The 19,592-nt window shown below is 51.3% G+C and overlaps 1 protein-coding gene across 2 annotated transcripts; it reads right to left on the reverse strand.

Annotated features, from left to right (window-relative positions):
- Positions 1-1,701: 1,701 nt before the first annotated feature.
- LOC122383332 (transcription factor Dp-1-like) lies at positions 1,702-18,101 on the reverse strand. Of its 2 annotated transcripts, none has more exons than XM_043369756.1 (13): positions 18,017-18,101; positions 9,665-9,813; positions 8,912-9,120; positions 8,542-8,584; positions 8,104-8,168; positions 7,230-7,570; positions 6,574-6,673; positions 6,071-6,262; positions 4,869-4,994; positions 4,137-4,246; positions 3,836-3,918; positions 3,347-3,430; positions 1,702-2,569 (listed from the first exon to the last, which is right to left on the reverse strand). In XM_043369756.1, exons 2-13 carry the CDS (start codon positions 9,750-9,752, stop codon positions 2,379-2,381), a joined length of 1,632 nt encoding a protein of 543 aa, XP_043225691.1. In that variant the 5' UTR covers positions 9,753-9,813; positions 18,017-18,101; the 3' UTR covers positions 1,702-2,378. The 2 variants fall into 2 exon arrangements, with proteins under 2 accessions (XP_043225691.1, XP_043225607.1); XM_043369672.1 differs by lacking the exon at positions 18,017-18,101 and adding an exon at positions 17,279-17,327.
- Between the last annotated feature and the right edge of the window lie 1,491 nt (positions 18,102-19,592).

Raw genomic sequence — 19,592 nt, forward strand, 5'->3', positions numbered from 1 at the left:
AAGTGTGGCTGCTATGGGGTTTTTCGGGGTGCTGATCACGAATATCATGTTAGTTTTGATCACAGATGTCTTCATGTATTTAGGCCAGGTCGGGTCAGGTCAGGTCAGGTCAACCAGTAAGGGTATTCGTAGTAGGTGGCAACCGCCTCTGACAGCTTCGTAACATGTTACGAAGGCACTAAAACTACTTCATAAATGTTTATATGGTTGCTAAATTCGAATTCAGCTCCAAAAACTGGCCTAGAAACATGTAAAACTCGAAAAAGTGAAGCGAGGTCATCAAAGGTCAATGACCTGACCTGACCTTCAGGTGACCTTGACACCCACCCTAATGCATGGGGGCAACATCATATCACACGTTTGAACGCTTGAAACCACGAAAAGACTGCAAACGCGCGGCTAATGCGAGCCGACATACGCCGAATCGCGATTCCAGCCAAACATGGTCTCGAAAAGTAGGTCACAGGTCAAAGGTCATTTGGGTCAGGGTCATGAAATTTTCAGGGTAGGTGTGAAATTGATGAACGCGAGGGTACTGAAAGTTTCGTCGCGATCGGCCGCTTTTTACGCGAGTTATTCGCGAAAAACCATGGAAGGGGGTCCGTTCGACCCCCCCCCCCCCTATACGGGCGAGGGTTAACATCATAGGCATGTTTTTTCGTTTTCCAGTGAAAGCTGAATGCCAAAAGAACAATATGAAACGAAAAATATTATCAGATATTAATTTGCGTCTCTCACAGCTGGCAACAAGGCGCAATCACACAGCTCAGTGTCATGATGGATGCAAGGATAGTCACCGAGTTCTATGGGCTATCGAATGATGTGCTTTAGTTCGCGATTATAAATGCCCGGTAGGTAAGACAAGAACTGCTGTCTAAAAAGTTAATTGTATTCAAAACGGGCTTCGCTGAGGAAACTAAATATTATAACCAAATATTTCGGCTTTATTGATCAGCCTTGTTCACTGGTTTTGTTTCACTGGATCAATAAAGCCGAAATATTTGATTATAATATTTAGTTTCCTCAACGAAGCCCGTTTTGAAAACAATTAACATTTTAGACCTGAGGAAAAGAATAATGACGCTTCGGCAACAAGAACTGCTATTAACTTGTTTGTGGTGAAGCTAAAATGTGTAGGGTTCACTCCGCAGATCCTCAACACTAATCTGGACGGCACTCAATCTCAGAGCAAATCAGCCTCTACCAGTGCGAGGTCACCGCTAGTCTCCGGGAGGACACAGGAGGGTTTACACTCCGGGTGCCCCCGGCTTCGGACCGTACACGGTGCCCACTCCCCAGCCCTGATTCGACCCGGGTTAGACCACTTGGTCATATAGAAATCAGCACACCGCAGAACATGACCGATAGCGAGCGAACATAAAATGCCCCCACAAAAGAACACGACTTTAAGCTAGGTAATGTCGATTAAGATTCCGTAAGTGTCGATTAGATATCGGCGACTATGAATCCGACTCAGACTTGGGGCAGAACTGTCCGCCGCGGCTCGACTTTGCAGCCCTGATACTGGGCATCATACGTCCGCCGTCTGCCGTCATCGTCATGCCCATTGATAATTATATCCAGGCATCCTTTCATCTGCCCGCCATTCTTTTGGCGCATAATATAACATTTTTTCAGTGCTGAGAGAGAGAGGACCGGGTCCAACGGTTCTGTGCGCTGGCCGCGCACGAGACAAACCAGTCACAATCGGCCTGCATATTATTCGCTATACACGCTGCAGACGGCAGTACAGAGATCGGGCCGGCGTGTCCTCCGCTGCCGCTGGCCCCGAGCGGCGGCGCTAGCCCGGCACGGCCAGCGAGCGGCCCAGCCCCGCGACCCCGCCGGTCACCAGCGGCGCTGGCGGCCCCACGGCCCACAGCGCTCAAACCGGACTGCGGCCCACAGCGCTCACACCGGCCCCACGGCCCACAGCGCTCCACACCGGACTACAGCCCACAGCGCTCACACGCCGCCAGTCGCACCAAACACCCGCCCGTATAAAAACACACGGTAATCGCTCTCACTCCACATCCGAGCTCACAAACACAAATAAAAACTTCTCGCAGGTCGGCAGCGCCGTTACGCTGTCGGAGCCGCGGCGACCTGGGCACACCACGAACGGTATATCATGGCCGGTCCTGGTAGAGCCGAGCCCGCCACCCGGCCGGCGGCCGGCGGCGACAGCCCCGGCGGCCGTCACTGTCCACGGCGCGGGGCACCAGTCGAGTGTCTGTCGCACCGCCCCGGACCGCGCCGGAGCGCTGGACCGGGCCAGCAGCCGAGAGTCGGCCCGTCTATCACACCGTCCCCGCACAGGGCCGGAGCACCGGCCCTCACCGGTCCGGCGGCGGTCCTCACCGGTCCTCCCGCCGCCCTCACTGGTCCTCCAGGTAGAGCACGTCGTCGTCCTCGTCCTCCTCGTCCTCGTCCGTGTCGAAGTCGATGCTGGGCGTGGCCGAGTCGCCGCGCTCCGAGGTGGACGTGCCGCTGTCAGGGCCGGCGCGCGCCTGCAGCGAGCCGGCCAGCTCCGAGGGCAGCTCCGAGTCGACGCCGTCTCGCGCCAGCTCTGCCGTCACACGACCACACACGCTCATAACCGACCGCTCTGAATATTTGGGTTTGGGGGCGACGCAAAAATAAAGGACTGTGGTGCTTACCGACATAAGCAGTTGTTTATAAGTTTCTTATGATACGGGCATGACAAGTATGTAGCATGTTTAAAAAATTAGGCCATGAACTTGGCATAAGTTGAAGTTTCAAATGACAATTAAAGTCGTATATTCACCTAAAAAATGATGCGCAGTTGCCGAAGATAAAATACGTGGCAATGTTCCACATGATCGGCGAAAATTAATCAAAGCTTGCTACATAAGGCTGATTTTGTAAAAATTAATCCGTTTTGTGTCACTTTGCCCTATCAAAGAAAATTCTTCACTACTCCACTAGATGTCTGATAAATATGAAAACGGCATTTGGAAGTCGAATGATCTGAAGAAAAAATCCAGTGTAGAAACGGATCTTGCGAAATTTTGGCAGATGTTTGATCTCGGCAAGAAAGAGCGCAAAACCGTGTGTGATGAAGCGGTTTATGGTGCACGGTGGGGATCCCGGCGAGGCGGCCCGCTTCCAGCTGCAGTGGTGTGGGGGGGAGGGAGGGGGGCTGCTCTCTGTAGCGGGACAGGGGCGGGAAGGGTGGTAACGTTCCCCTGCAGGGATAGGTGGGTCGGTCCGTTCCCTGCAGGGGTATGAAGGGCGGCTCGCTCCCTGCAGTGATGTGAACAGCGGCCCGCTCCCTGCAGGGGACGGGGGCGAGAATTACAGTCCGGCGGCGGCGTCCACTCACGGTCTATGTAGGGCGCCAGCGCCGGCGGCACCATGGCCTTGGCCTTCTCGACGTCCTCGTCTCGACAGGTGCCGTTCTCCAGTCCTGTGAGGGCACGGCACGGGTGTGAGCGCGGCGCTGTCCTATCGCGGCGCTACAGACGCCTATCGCGCCGCCGGCGGGGGCCCGACACCGACCACACGGCCGGAGGAGTCCGACACCGATTGTACGGCCAGGGCAAGAGGCCAGGGGAGCGGCAGGCGATCACCTTTGCTGGGATCGCTGTCCTACATGACTGGACTCGCTGTCCAAAACGGCTGAAGTTCCGATAAATTCGTAAATAAGTTCCATGGCAGGCCCATCCCCTAGCCTAGCGCCCCGTGGTCCAGCGACCAGTGATCACTCACCTAACGCCAGACCATCCTCTACATTCACCCCGGTCCAAAGTGACCACTCACCTACCGCCAGGCCCATCCCCTACATTTCCTCCGGTCCAAAGTGACCACTCACCTAACGCCAGACCCATCCTCTTGAGGACTTCGATGTCGTCGTGAATCTCGAACGTGTCATCAAAGTTGAACAGGTATTCCATTCTGTGCAGAAATGAAAAAGATGTCAGTGATCACGTTTTGAGAGGGATATAGAAAAAGACTAAGGGCGATATATAGGTACTTACTAAGAATGCAAAGCAATCAGACGGAATGGCAACGTCAAGTCATTTCATTTAAGCACCCAACAGCAGCGGGCGTATTTCCCGCTGCACCGGCCCGGACTGGTTAGTGGTGGCGCCACCGGCCCCGTGTCGGCTCACTTGTCGTTGGATATGCTGCAGTCGATGACCGTCTTTTTGTTGGTGTTGACGATGATGAAGGGTAGCTGGACGGTGGAGTTGGGCGGCGGCGGGCCGCCCTCCTCCTCGGCCTGGCGGCGGGCAAACACAGCGGGTTACACACGAGACTGGGTCAGACATAACACACCGGGTCAGATACAATACACCGGGTCACCGCCGGGTCGGACACAACACACCGGGTCGGACACAACACACCGGGTCAGACACAACACACCGGGTCAGACACAACACACCGGGTCAGACACAACACACCGGGTCAGACACAACACACCGGGTAACCGCCGGGTCAGACACACCGGGTCAGACACAACACACCGGGTTACCGCCGGGTCAGACACAACACACCGGGTCAGACACAACACACCGGGTCAGACACAACACACCGGGTCAGACACAACACACCGGGTTACCGCCGGGTCAGACACAACACACCGGGTCAGACACAACACACCAGGTCACCGCCGGGTCAGACACACCGGGTCAGACACCGGGTCACAATAACATACCAGAACGGCAGCTGAGACCGATCGTCGCGGGACACCGACAGGGAACAGTCACAGTAACATCACTTCAAAGGCTGTCTGATTGACACACAGGGTGTACCGAGTCTCCCGAGCCATGCCCTAGCGGCTGTCTGCCTCCCCAGCTCCCCTCTCCCGGCTGCCCCTCCCCCTTTCTCACCCGACCACCCACCTTGCGGTTCCTCTCCACCAGATTTTTGAAGGCGATCTGCTGCAGAAGCAGGTCCTTCAGCTGCTGCGTCTTCAGGTTGATGCGCTGCATCCTCTGCACCTTCTCGCGCTCCAGGTTCTTACACTCCTGCCGAGGGAAGCTGCCGTCAGCTGCACCCCGCATACGAGTGAGACGTGTAACTGACACAGGACACATCTTACACTCCTGCCGGGGGAAGCTGCCGTCAACACCCGCACACGAGTGAGATATGTAACTGACACAGGCACACACCGCGTGCTGCTCAGGCCATAGTACCGCCAGATGGCGCAGGCGCAAAGATTAGACGTAGATTGGGAGCACAGAGTGGACCCGAAACACTGTCCAGCTGACTGCGTCCAGCGCGAGACTCGGCAGTGAGCAGTGAACGGCCGGAAAACGTCCACTGCGAGACTCAGCAGTGAATGGCCGGAGAATGTCCACAGCGAGACTCGGTAGTGGGCTGAGAACGGCCAGAGAATGTCCACCGCGAGACTCGGCACTCAGCGGGTGGAGCTGAGAATGGCCGGAGAATGTCCACAGCGGGGCTGCGGGGTTGATGGATTTACGGCGACTCCGACTCCGACTCCGGCTTTCAAAAACCAATTCCGACTCCGACTCAGACTCCGGGCAGAAATGTCGACTCCGATCGACTCCAACTCCCGACTCCGACTCCGCACACATGGCAGGGCTGCGGAGTCGACAGACTTTCGGTGACTACGACTCCGACTCCGGCTGGGGTTTCCAATATCGACTCCGACTCCGACTCCGACTCCGGTCACAACTGTCGACTCCGACCGACTCCGACTCCGACTCCAACTCCGACTCCGCAGCCCTGGTCCACAGCGAGACTCGGCACTCAGCGGGTGGAGCTGAGAACGGCAGGCAGAGAGCGCTGGTTCCAACCACTCCGGCCCGCTCCATAAATGATGATCGTTACAAGGATAGGGACTTACGATACAGGATGTTATACCAGACAGATGGAACTGTTTAACTGATCACTAAATTCACCAGTCTGATCGACATTTAATGATCAAGATCATTAAATAACGTTAGCGATGCAGCGTGAGAAGCTCTGCTGACTACTGTTCTTGCCCACCTGGCTAACAAAAACACACAATAAATGGAGTGTTTGAAAACGAAACACACAGCCGCCGGTGACGGCGAGCTGGTCGCGCGCGGCCCACCTGCAGCGAGTTGGTCGGCAGGCCGAGCCACTTTATCTCCTTGCGCTCCTTGCTGATGATGTTCATGGCCATGAGCACGTTGAGCGCGTCGTAGACGCGGCGTCGGATATTTTTCTGGTCGCAGTGCTGTTCGGAGGGCGACTCGCAACGGCCGCTCGTCTCCGTCAGCTCGGCCACCAGCTCGTCCGCCACCTGGGGGCACCGCCGTCCGGTCAGCAGACGGTCAGTTCAGCACGCAACGGCCCGCCACCTGTGGGCGCTTAGTGGTTACAGGCAGCCCAGCCGCCACCTGCGGGTTGTAGCAACACTCGCCATCAGCTCAGCCCGCGACCTCGCCCCTGCCACCAATAATACAGCTCACCACAGACCATTTTATGATCAGGCAGGACACAGCCGAGTTCCAAGTGACCAACTGCAAAGTACTAGTTATTAGCCGCCGCCCGCACCGTGCCCGCCGTCCCGTCACGGCCCGCCTCCCCCGGCTCCCTGGCCGCGCAGCTCACCTCGTTATAACTGGTGATGCCCTTGGCTCGCACTTTTTCGCAGACCTTCATCGAAAAGTGTCGCAGTCCTTTGCTGGCCTTCTCTGTCCGTCTCCGCTTACTGCGAGGGAGGGAGGGAGGGAGGGGCGGTGTCAGGGCAGGGGCGGAGATAGGGCAGACTAGTGCTGAGTAACTGGGACTGAGTCAGAGGAGGGGCAGCGTCAGGACAGAGGGCGGAGTCAGGAGAGGGCGGAGTCAGGACAGAGGGCTGAGTCAGGGGAGGGGCAGCGTCAGGACAGGGGGCGTAGTCAGGACAGAGGGCATAATCAGGACAGAGGGCTGAGTCAGTGCAGGGGAGAGTCAGGACAGAGGGCGGCGCCCGTAGTATTCAACATTCCGACTCGGACGCCACGGCCAGCACAACAGCCACTCCACGACCTAATGCCGGTCGGCCAGTCCCAGCCCCAGCTCAGGGCCAGCCCCGTCCCTCACTCACCTCGTCCTTTCCCAGTCCTCGTCTCCTATAACTTTCCCCTTCCCATACTTACCCCTACTATCCTCGTCCCTGTCACTCTATCTCCAATTATCCCTCCTCCTTCTCCCCTCGCCCCTCCCACTCACCCGTCCCCGTCTCTCCGTCTCCCACTCCCCCTCCGTCCTCCACCATCCCCTCTCACCCGTCTGGCCAGAGGTCGGGGTCGGCCGGGTGCCGCTTCCTGGCGCCGCTGTGGTCCAGGATCGGCGAGAGGAAGGCGGCGCGCCCGCCGGCGCCCGCCGCCGGCCGGCCCGGCGGCGACGGCGGCTCAGCGCGCACCAGCAGAGAGGCGGGCGGCAGCGGAGCCAGCTCCGGTGACGGCGACGACTCGTCCAGATCCACCAGCTCCGGCTCCGGATCCGGCCGGGCCCGCGGCGCCGGCCGCGGCTCGGCGGGCGCCGCGCCGACGCCGGCCGGCGGTCCGGACGGCAGCACGCGCCGCTTCGGTGTGCCGTTCCGCCGGGCAGTGAACAGGGTGCGCCGCTGGGCAGACGCAGAAGGACGTCAGACGGCCAAGAAGCGGCTCAAAGGGCTCACAGGCGGCTCAGAGGGCTCAAAGACATCAAACAGACGACGCACAGACAGAGCACAGACGGCTCAGAGGGGTCACAGACGTCAAACGGCCCACAGACGGCGCGCAGACAGTGCACAGACTCACAGACGGCCCAAAGACGGAGCGCAGACGTCGAGACAGCTCACAAACGGCTCGCAGAGGGCTCACAGAGGTCTCATACGCGACTCACAAGCGGCGCAGAGACGGTTCATAGACTCACAAACGGCTCACAGGCGGAGCACAGTCGGCTCACAGACGGTTCACAGGCGGCGCAGAGACGGTTCACAGGCAGCTCACAGACGGTTCACAGGCAGCTCACAGACGGTTCATACACGGTCCACAGACCGATGGAACTACAGACGTAACAGCCTGGCGTGAACATCCACAGGCACATGACACGCTGACTAAGTTACAGGCCGCGCGGGCGCTGACCGCGTGTCGGGCGTGTCCGTTATATACTGACCAGAGGCGAGCTGCCCGTCTGCAGTTGCTGCGCCTGCTGCGCCGATATGGTGACGATCTGAGCGCCTGTAACACGGGCACGGCGTCAGGCGCGGCGGGGGGGGGGGGCAGCGCAGCCGCGAGGTGAGAGCTCGGGGCCCGGCGCGCAGCAACACACACCATGGGACATATTCTACGCAGCGCCGAATGCTAGACCTGTTGCACAGAATGAAAAAGACAGAATGAAGTCTACAGACAGTCAATAAATCCGTCCATACTAAATCACGATGAGCTAATTCTATTGCAGTGGTCACTGTTACCGCCGCCTATCGGAGTGTTCCCGCTGCCTGTCCGAGAGAGCACCGGACTGTGGCGGCCGGTGCCAGGCGCTGAGTCCCCGCGGGCGGCTGGTCTCGACAGACCCACCCCGCTGTCCCGGCGCGTGGCACGGCCTACTTACCGGGAGTAATGACGGGCCGCGAGGCGCGGGCAACCACCGACGACTGAAACACAGGCGCACAGAGTCAGAGGGACTGAAACATACACAGTCACACTGAAACACAGACATACAGAGTCAAATGGACGACCGAAACACAGACAGACACACAGAGTCCAGACAGACTGAAACACAAACACCCACAGTCAGACAGGACGCGAGGTGCCGACGACGGGGAGGGTTCCTCGTCCTCACCCCTCAACTGGACTGTCCCGGAGTGTTCCCATTCCCTGCCTCGGACTGTCAGGGTTCCCAGCCCTCCCTACCCCGGACTGCCCCGGAGGGCTCCCATCCCAGCCCTCGCTGCCCCGGACTGCCCCGGAGGGCTCCCGACCTGGCCGGACGGCTGCAGCTGCACCCGGCGCACCACGTGCGCCGCCTGTCCGGCCGGCGCCGCCGTCTTGATGATGGCGCGCACCACCTGCGGCGCGGGCGCGGCGCCCCCGGCCGGCGCGGGCGCCGCCGCAGAGGTCACCACAGAGCCGCCGGCCGCCGCCGGCTTGGTCGGCGTGGCCTGCAGCACTCGGATCATCTGAGAAACGCCTGCGGTGCCCCACAGACGGACAGGTCAGAGACAGAGGTCAGGGACACGGGTCAGAGACAGAGGTCAGGGAAACGGGTCAGAGACACAGACACGGAGGTCAGGCGGGAAGAGGAGAGAGGGAGAGAGAGAGAGGGAGAGAGAGAGAGAGAGAGAGAGAGAGAGAGAGAGAGAGAGAGAGAGAGAGAGAGAGAGAGAGAGAGAGAGAGAGAGAGGTCAAAGATAAGGAGGTCACAGATAAGGACTCAGGAGGTCAAAGACAGTCCAGGGGTTGAAATAAGAGAAAGATAGGACGAAGACAGAGAGGTCAGGCAAAAGTTAGCGAGGCCACGAGTACGACACAAGGCGCGAAGGCATGGGCTCATTAATGATGCAATGATCGATTCATAAACCAGCTTCACGGAGCGACGTTACAAATTCACCGTCGAAAAATGGCGCTGTCCCGTCTAAGGGCGGGTCTATGAGTATTGCAGCAGTGCGGCTGGCCGGCCCAGTGAGGACGGCTGGCCGGTCTGGGGAGGGTGGCTGGGCCGGCGGTGTGGTTACCGTTCTGGTCCTGTATCCAGAGCGTTCCGAACTGTTGGCCGGCAGCAGTGGCCGCCGCGCTGGCCGGCGGGCCGCCACCACCGGACATGACCGAGAGACTGACTGGGACGCTTACACGGGCCGCTCACTGGACGACATCGCGGTCCCACCTGCGGGGGAGGGGTCACACGAGAGTCAGTCGCCGCTGAACTGTCATCTGTCAAAAGAATCAGTTGCCGCCGGGCTGTTACCTATCTGCCAAACAGGCCACTCGGTCATAATTACTTTATTTCATACAGCGGAGTTGTAATTTTGTGAACATATCCAAACGATGCGCTTGTGATACCTATGTGTGCAGAATACCAAGAAAACAAACTTAAAAAAGACATAACAAGCGCTTTTATAATGGGTAAATCTTTCCGCCCCGTCCTGTATGCAATATGCATTTCATAAAAGTTTGATCTTAACCCGCGCCCTGCTGGGGGGGGGTGTTTGAACACCCCCCCTTGTGGTTTTTCGCGAATATCTCAAAAACGGCGGCGCGGAGCGCCGCCGTTTTTGGTACACCTTACCATACATCAATTCTACACATGTTGTGAAAATTTCAGACCAAGGTCATCCAAGGTCAGGTCACCAGGTCACTTGAAGTGACCTCACCTCATAAAAACTTTCAATGTCTGTCATAGCTACACCGAGTGACCGATCGCTTTGAAACTTTCAGCGATTGCTAAGAGCAATAGCATGTACAAAATGTATATCTCAGAATTTTGATATCGATGACCTAAGGTCAATTTTGCGACCTCCCCATTATAAGTCAATGGGAGAAAATTGAAATGCGCCTCTTTTGGATGAAAGACATTATAAACACTCCCAAACACCGAATTACAAGTGGTTTAGACACACTGAACTTGAAAATGGTGTCCGTGACCCTTGTTTATGCCCTGAGGTCATCTTAGGTCACGAATGGTATCTAACAGTTTTTCGCAAATAACCTTTGATAGAGGCATGCTAGAGCGATGAAAACGCCTTAGATGTGTTCAGCTCGACGATACGGATCGACTGATATGCAACATGACCCTTTCCGGTCAGGTCATGACCTTGACCTGAGGTCAAATTTTCAAGTTGACCTTTCAAGGTCAATTCATAGTTCATTCGATGCGTCTTGACGAGAGGAACACGATGCCGGTAAAAGTAAGCTCGTACAAGGCTTGGGTCAAAAGTTATTGCAGAAAAACTGTTTTCGAAAAAATCGGCTATTTTTGCAGTTTTTGCCCCCTGCAGGCAAAACCGTTGACGTTAGGTCAAATCTGAGAGAATTACTCAGAAAGGGCGTTAATAGGGCTATCGAATGCGCTTTTCCGCGGCGCTGTAGCTCTATTGGTTCCCGAGTTATGCGTTGGCTTCTTGGAAATTTTCGACATTCGACCTGGAAATCGGCGAAATTTTGCCTTCAATGACCTCTGGTGACCTGACCTTTGACCTGACCAAAAAATTGACCGAAGTGATTTCGTCATTATTTTTTACGGTCTTTCGAACGCCGCCTTCCGCGTATCGCTACGTGGCCCAGGAGCCGAGTTACAAGGGGGGGGTGTTCAAACACCCCCCCCCCCCAGCAGGGCGTGGAAATCCAGGACCCCCAGCAGGGCGCGGGTTAACCCTCGCCGGCCAAGGGAGAGGTGCTGGTGCCCCCTCCCCCACCCCTGGATATTTTTTCCCGATTCAGATTTTTTTCGATTCAGAATTCAGAGCACGTCGGCGATAGAGAGCTGAAAGTTAGCATTACTAACCCTTAGCCAGATCTTTTGACACCAATCGCATTTTCGGGTCAGGTTAGGTCAATGACCTATAATATCGTAAGTGAACCTCTGCACGGTCCTCAGATGCCGCAGCTTCGCAACGCCCTCGGTGCCAGAGGAACCTTCACAAGGAGATGAAACTTAGAGGCCTTCCAAGGCGTCATAACTTGTATATTTCGGATTTTTTTTCCCCTGAGGCTAAGGGTCACCTGATTCAATTCAGTAACGTGACCGCACCACTACAAGTCATGGAGGAATATGAAATACGTTATTTTGGCGCCGAAAATGATCTAAGGCTAAATCAAGCAGAAGGAGTAGTGATTTCATACTCTGCCAGGTCTAATGTACCATGTTTGCAATGTTGACCCTACGTGACGTCAAGATGATGTCATATAGCGACGTCGTATATGACGTGACTAAAAATTAAAAACTATGATGTACACATATTTTTTCGTCGATAACTCCAGATCAAATTCAGCTAGTACGCCGGAAAAGCCACCCATGGGCTCAGGAAGACCGGCCAAATTAAATGATATGTGGTATGAGTGCTGGAAATGAGGCCTCTCTCTGGCCCCGGCATTTATTCTTCGAGTGGGTTAACCCCGTCTAGCACTTAGCCGTTCGGGACCCATCAGAGCCACGGTTGTTTTCGCCGGTCAGCCCATTCGAGATACAAAGTTGATAGTCACACGAACTTTATATGGGGCCGGGGCGCCCTCTGAATACACGACTTCGAAATTAATTGATTCTACCAAATCTTTTTTTTCATCTATATACATACATTTAACAGAAACTCCGGACTAAGCTGGTTTGGCTGGCCCTAAATAACCTTCGTGACTCATGGAACTATTAACTTTGCATCTCGACTGGGGTGAACGGAGAAAACAACCGCGAACCTAAGTGGGTCCCGAAAGGCATAACACACACACACACACACACACACACACACACACACACACACACACACACACACACACACACACACACACACACACACACACACACACACACACACACACAACGAATTTTATTACAAACATAAATGGACAGAAATAAAAATAAGATGAACATGCAATTGGCGCAAAAGTGCCTTAGCACTTGATTCATGGCGCCTTTTGCTTAATCAGCATTTTGATTTCGTACACTTTTTACCTTATTATCTATGTGTTTGCTTACTTATTCTTGTTACTTATTCATTTATTGACTACTTGTTGACCGCCGCTCGTGTAGGTGTGGTTACTTTTACCCGCTCAGTAATAAAGATGGATCAGCAGCCGGCAGCAGCAGTGCCAGGGGTTCCCAGAACTACAGACGAGGGTGTACATGATGTCATTAAAAACGTTTAGTTGACGTAATATAATTTTGGACCTGTTGTGCTAATGTCAGGAGTTGTTCGTGGTCGTTGGTTGTACCGTGTAGGAGGAGATTCAGTTTATATGAGTCTGGTTTGAGGGCGAAGTCTTCACAACAATGGACTGGGTTAACCCAACCGGAGAAGAAAATGCTGGGACGACAAAGAGACCACATTTCCAACACTGCAGTTACGTGCCGTCTTTATAACGGAGCGAGCGAAGAGAGCGTAGTCTTTCCTTAGATTGACAGAAAATTTTCTGAGTATGAGCGGCCGGCCGGCCCGCCGTGGTCACGGTTTTGAGAGGCTTATATCTCAGCAACCACTTGACCGATTTGCATGTGGTAATTTTTGTAGGGCATGCAGTAATTTTTAGTTTGAGTCAGTCTGAGTCGATCTGAATCGGTTCGAGTCGGTCGATTGAGCTTGACAAGTATGATCATTCTAGGGAAACATTTCTGCTATGGAAAGCATCTGGAATGCCTCGGGATGGTCCCATCTATCAGGCACACATTCAAGCTAAGCTTGAATGTAAAAGAGCGATACGCTTCATCAAAAGGTATGAAAACGAATTACGACAAGAGTCTTTGGCTTCAAAATTTGTTGATAAGGATGTTAAGAGTTTTTGGAAGGAAGTAAGCAATGTCAAAGGAGCAAAGATTCCGAGACCAAATACAATTAATGACGTATCTGGTGAAGCTAACATTGCTTCTTTATGGCAAACACATTTTAAGGATCTGCTTAACTCCGTGCCAGATAGCATGACAGACAAAGATAACGTATGGAATACAGAAGAGGATAATGAAATAGTACCTGTTACTGTTGAGGAGGTCAGGCATGCTTTGTTCGAGCTGAAAAAGGGTAAGGCAGGTGGTCCCGATCAAATATCTCCTGAGCATCTCCTACATGCTTCACATAGGCTTGTGACATTACTATGCTTGTGTTTCAATGCTTTCCTTCTTCATGGTTTCCTCCCAAGGTCTTTGATGACGGTGAGCATTGTTCCAATAGTAAAGAACAAAGCTGCTTCAATCACGGAAATGAATAATTATAGACCTGTGGCAACCCCTAATATGGTGAGTAAGCTTTTCGAGGTAGTACTGCAAAAACGACTTGAGAATTATTTGTTGACACAGGACAACCAGTTTGGCTTTAAAAAGAACCTTGGTACAGACCAATGCATTTACACTTTGAAAGAGATAGTTGAAAAGTATAAGTCAATGAATAGCATTGTCCATCTGTGTTTTCTTGATGCAAGCAAGGCGTTTGACCGTGTTAATCATAAAATTCTCTTTCAGAGGCTTTCAGAGAGAGGTGTTCCTTATGTGTACCTAAGATTGCTTGCGTTCTGGTACCAAGAGCAGGAAATGGTCATTAAATGGGGATCCACTTTTTCAGAAAAGTTTAAAGTGTCCAATGGTGTCCGGCAGGGAGGTATCTTGTCACCTCCCCTTTTCAACGTGTTTATAGATGAGCTGTCTAGCAGATTAAATGAAATGGGCATAGGTTGTCTTATAGGTCGGAAATTGGTCAATCACCTGATGTATGCTGATGATGTGGTGCTAATCTCTCCATCAAGTGCAGGGATGCAAAAACTGTTGAATGTGTGCCATGAATTTGGTATGGCAAATGATGTTGTGTATAATAGTTCAAAAAGTGTTGCAATGTCATGTAGATCAAAGGGGATGAGGAATGTCAAAATACCTGATTTTATGTTAGGACCCATGCCGTTAGTATGTGTTGATAAAGTTAAATATCTTGGGCATATCATAGAGGAAGACATGACTGATGATCTAGATATTGCCAATCAGAACAAAGGTTTATTTGTCAGAGGGAATATGATCATAAGGATGTTTCACATGTGTACTGTAGATGTCAAACTGAAACTATTTGAGACTTACTGTTCATCGATGTACTGTGCACACCTGTGGTGGAACTATAGGAAGGCAACTATGAATCGACTCATTGTGAGCTATCACAACCTTCTTAAACGACTTATCGGGTTATCGAAATTTGAGAGTACGAGTATGACATGTGCATATTTTAGAGTGCTGAATTGTGAAAGCGTGTTCAGGAAACTTATTTATAAGTTTCTGAGAAGACTTGAACAAAGCCCCAATAGCATCATTGAAGCAATCAATTCAGGGGATCTCCGTTTCAGATCAAAACTGAGACGCTTTTGGCTCAGTAAGCTCTATTGTCATGCTGTGCTACATTGAATGTGCATCGACTGGGAGTGTGCCTTAATCGATGTTTGTTGCTCATCCATCATCCATCTGGTACATCCATCATCAACTCATAGCAATGGACTGTTAGTCTGAAATACAAATCTATCTATCTATCTATCTATCTATCTATCTTGAGTCTGCCTGAGTCGGTTTGAGTCTGCCCGAGTTGTTCCGAGTCTGTCCGAGTCGATCAGAATAGATTTAAGTTGGTGAGTCGGTCTGAGTCGTTTGAGTCATTCTGAGTCGTTCTGAGTCGATCTGAATCAGTTTGTGTCAGTCGAGTCAGTTTGAGTCTGCCTGAGTTGGTCTGAGTCTATCTGAGTCTCAGTCGATACTGATAGCGTGGTACGTTATCTTCTCTTCCAGTGACGTCACAGCATGCTTCGGCCTGGCACAGCGGCCTGATACAGGAAACCTTAACCTTGAACGAAAACACTACCAGTGACGCCAGGGTTACCAATACCGATTATTTTAACTGGGACCAAAGTGTCTGCTATAATGCTTCATTGCTTTATTCAACCACTGACATAGAAAATACAGTTCACATCGGCAGAATGCTTATTTTAGGCCTGAAACTGGTCTATGATCAAAGTCACCCCGGGCTGCAGGCATCATTGTCACCCTCATTTATGGAACTGAATTTCACTGAAAAACATTCACCAGTTTTTGAGATATGACTTTTACTTTTGTTTACTTTTTGGGGCCTCCACTGTTCCTGACGTAATTCGGAAGCAATAATTCTGTTTCTTCAAAAAGTGGCAGATGTTGCATGTAAAGCAGCATAGACTGCCCGGGCACCATGGCAACAGTTTTTTTTTAGCAATTGATAGATCAAAATATAGATTTAAAATTGCTCGACCTGCGCTGACATCACAAATTCTAAGGGGACGTTCAAATGCAGCCCCTTAGAATCATAAAACTGCAACTTCGAAATTAAATATCTCCGAATTAAAGCGTTTCTCGATGCTGTCGATTGGTCGAATCTGAATCCATTCCAGTCGGGGAAACTGTGGTCAAATCTTCCATTTTTAGAAAGCCTTCCATTTTTGGAAGGATTTTCTATATATGGGTACGCACCTTCCAAAAATGGGTACGCTGACGACGTCATCGTACCCAAATATAGAAAATGTTGCGCATATGTTGGAACTTACCGATTTCCGCCGAACATGAGGCAAATACGACTATCGCCCCTGGTCGCTTTCTATTCGCCATAGTGAAGTGTCCATAATCTAGCGTGGATGCCTAAATCCTAGCGTGGATGTATTTTAGGTAATTTTTCAAAGTAATGAGTCGTGGAAAATTGACAAAAATTTACCGACAAACGATGGTTTTATAAGACTTTATCAAACATTTTGTAAGCAAAAAGCATCAAAAACGAAAAGTAAATATCCTTAAAAGTACTTTAGTGACGGGCCATGCTTGTTCGATACCGCCGACTTTATTTACAGTGCGGAATTGTCTGGACAGAGTGCGGCGGCTTCGGGAGTGTAGTGGCGAGTAAAACTTGTATTTGTTGCCGTTTTCTGCATTTATTAGCATATTGTGTGGTTGATTTCAATTTTTTAAGGCTTTTGCCAAACATTTGGGTGGAGGTCTCGTCATTTTTCAATGTTTTTTCCGGAATATGGGACGAATTAAATAGGCGTTGCTGCGCCGTTTTTCGTGTTACTTTCTATCGAAGGAGCATGAATCTTCAATTTATATGAGGAATAGTAAGTTTAATTTAAACCATTTTTTGTCAGGGCTATAGCTGTGTTCCTCCTGGTTGATTATTGACCAGCTGTTTTCTCTTCTGAATTTCTATGTGTCCTCTAGAAGTAGAAAAAGAGAGCAGTGCGCCAGGACACCATGCTATTATATCACTATGTACATTGACATAGCATGCCTGTATTACCAACACTAGCACTGCTGCTTCTCCTTATATCAATGATCATAAATGGCAAAATCAACTATTAATGTTACACATTTAAAAAGGCCGTAACTTAAATCAAAGAATGTGAATCACAGTTGGGAACACTGAGATTAGACCTTCCAATTTTGGAAGCCTTCCATTTTTGGAAAATGCATACCCATTTATGGAAGGTCCTTCCAAAAATGGAAGGCTTCCAAAAATAGAAGATTTGACCACAGTTTCCCCCACTGATTCCAAGCCGCACCAAGTCCTTGACCAAGTCAAAGTCAACATTGACATACGCTGGGCACGCTCTGCCATGCCACACATATCAACATATGTGAAAAAGTTCAAAGCACAGCAGCTTACGCATATCTCAATTGAGATACACTCGCACACAGCATTCCAAGTTGCAAACAGGCCCATGTCGTCCCCTATCTCTCTGCGTGTCCACTAACACTAATGACGTCACGCATGTGGGCGGAGCTATGGGCGGAGCCTAACGCACGCGGCAGTCCAAGTCGCCATATTTGAATTTATATTTTAATAGAATCTTGCCGATATTTTGGGTGAAGTCAATTTATATGGATAGCTTGGTGACAGTTTAGCTATACGAATAATAATTTATTATGGATGTGCGTATATTCAGCTTGGAATTGCAATTAAAGTTCCGCACCGCATAGATTCGAACTCGGGACCTTTGGAATACTGCGCGGGCACGCTAACCACTACACTACCGCGACCGCGCGGCGGCCGGCGGCAGGGAGGCTGCGGAGACATGGGGGACATTTTACGCTTTTGTGAAAAAAGCAAAAGATTTAGCGAAAAACACGTAATAGATAACTTGCAGAAAATTGTCTGTTCTTTCAGATAAGACACTTAGGTTTGATATATCTTGTGCAGACTTCATTCTACAGTGCTTCGAAAATCGCTCATTTACATGGGAATTGAACGGGGCTTCGAGACTTGACTCCAAATGACGTCACGAGCTGACGTCACGAAAAGGTAGAATCGCCGGACGACCCTACCTGGTATATAGGGCCTTGGTTGCAAACTTCCAGAAAAGTGCGCCTAGAAACCCAGAAATCAGTTTGAAACATCAATTACCACTTCGAAATCGTCCGCGAAAATATCCAAACAACAGCATCGACAATCATGACGCAGCCGATGCAAAGCGCGAAATTTGACGCAGTTATTTGCGCATGTTCAAGGTGGCTGAAATAGGTAGTGTCTAAAAAGCAGACAAGATTAGCAGACAAGCCCATGCTCAGTAATGACTAAACTGATTTTGATAAATCTTACACCATTCAATAGCAGGGGCACTCTACGATATATCTTTCCCCTTTTTTGCCAATTTTACAGTCTCATCTCTCGGATTTTGACGAGAATTGGTCTATGGGGTAATCAGGGGCTCTGAATTCTCCTGTAAAGGCCGCCGTCCACTATGCGGAACGCTTGCGGTCCGTATGGAATTTAAAGTGACCATCCCACCTTAACATTAGTTTTGAGTTGAGATAGCCAAATTGGTGGCCATGGCCTGAAAATACCGGTTTGGGCACTCACAACATCGAAAAATGCTTTAATTCGGAGATATGGAATTTCAAACTTGCAGTTTTCGGATTCTAAGGGGCTAATGCATTGGTATGCCCCCTTAGAATTTGTGACGTCAGCGCAGATCTAACGATTTTTAAATCTTTTACTAAAACGTTTGGTAGCACGCGGTGGTATATGCTGCTTTGCGCGCAACAAATGCCGCACTTTCAAATAAAGTCGCTAGGAACAGCGGAGATCCCAAAAAGTAAACAAAAGTAAAAGTCTAATATCTTGAAAACCGGTGAATATTTTTCGATGAAATTTGGTAGATATTGGTTTTTGCTCTTTCTGAGCCGAGCGACATCACTTTCATGCCATTTCATTAACTTTTTTGAAGGTGGGAGGGTCCCTTTAAACCCGGCGGCCACTGGGCCTCCGCTCCGCGCCACCCGCCGACCGCTGGGGGGGGGCATATATTTGCCCCTCCCCTTTACTTCTGCGACGATATCCACTGGCGGATCCAGACTTGCGCTTTGGGAGGGGGGGGGCAACTCATGCAAGGAACCAAGCCCCAAATCCTGGGGCTTGCGCTAGGGTACCCAGTGGCGGATCCAGGGGGGGCAAAATGGGCATTTGCCCCCCCCCCCAAACGGCATAATTTTAACATTACGCCTATGGACGATGCATGGAAAGAATCGATAAATTGTTATGGTTTGCCCCCCCTTCCCCCCCCCAAAAAAAAAACTGAGCTGGATCCGCCTCTGAGGGTAGGTACCCCCAAATCCTGTTTTCTCAAGTCAGATTTAGGCCACTTATTTTTCGTCACAGCCCTGAAACGATAATTTTCTCAACTAAAAAAAAAAAGATAGGTATAGAAATGGAGCCGACATACGCCGAATCACGATTCCGGCCAAACATGGTCTCAAACATGGCCAAACATAGTCTCGAGAAATAGGCCACAGGTCAAAGGTTTCTTGGGTCAGGGTCATGCAATTTTCAGACTTCGTCAACATGAGGGTAGGGGAGAGCGGGGCCAGTTGAAACACGGGGTCAGATGAAACATGGCTTTATTTTCAACAGTAGGTATGCAACATATGGCGTTGCCGACACCACTGCGCATCCGCGCTCGACCACTTCCTTTGTCAACGGC

The sequence above is a fragment of the Amphibalanus amphitrite genome, unplaced genomic scaffold (assembly GCF_019059575.1).
Source record: "Amphibalanus amphitrite isolate SeventyFive unplaced genomic scaffold, NRLGWU_Aamphi_draft 000001F_arrow, whole genome shotgun sequence".
Lineage (NCBI taxonomy): Eukaryota > Metazoa > Arthropoda > Thecostraca > Balanomorpha > Balanidae > Amphibalanus > Amphibalanus amphitrite.

Bases quoted from the DNA above. Each gene is read 5' to 3' on its own strand.
- LOC122383332 (XM_043369756.1), bottom strand. From the start codon at position 9,752: ATGTCCGGTGGTGGCGGCCCGCCGGCCAGCGCGGCGGCCACTGCTGCC. The intron at 8,585-8,911 runs GTCGGGAGCCCT...CCTGTGTTTCAG, and splicing joins AGCTGCAGCCGTCCGGCCAG to TCGTCGGTGGTTGCCCGCGC. The intron at 6,674-7,229 runs GTGAGAGGGGAT...CCTCCCTCGCAG, and splicing joins CCCGACCTCTGGCCAGACGG to TAAGCGGAGACGGACAGAGA.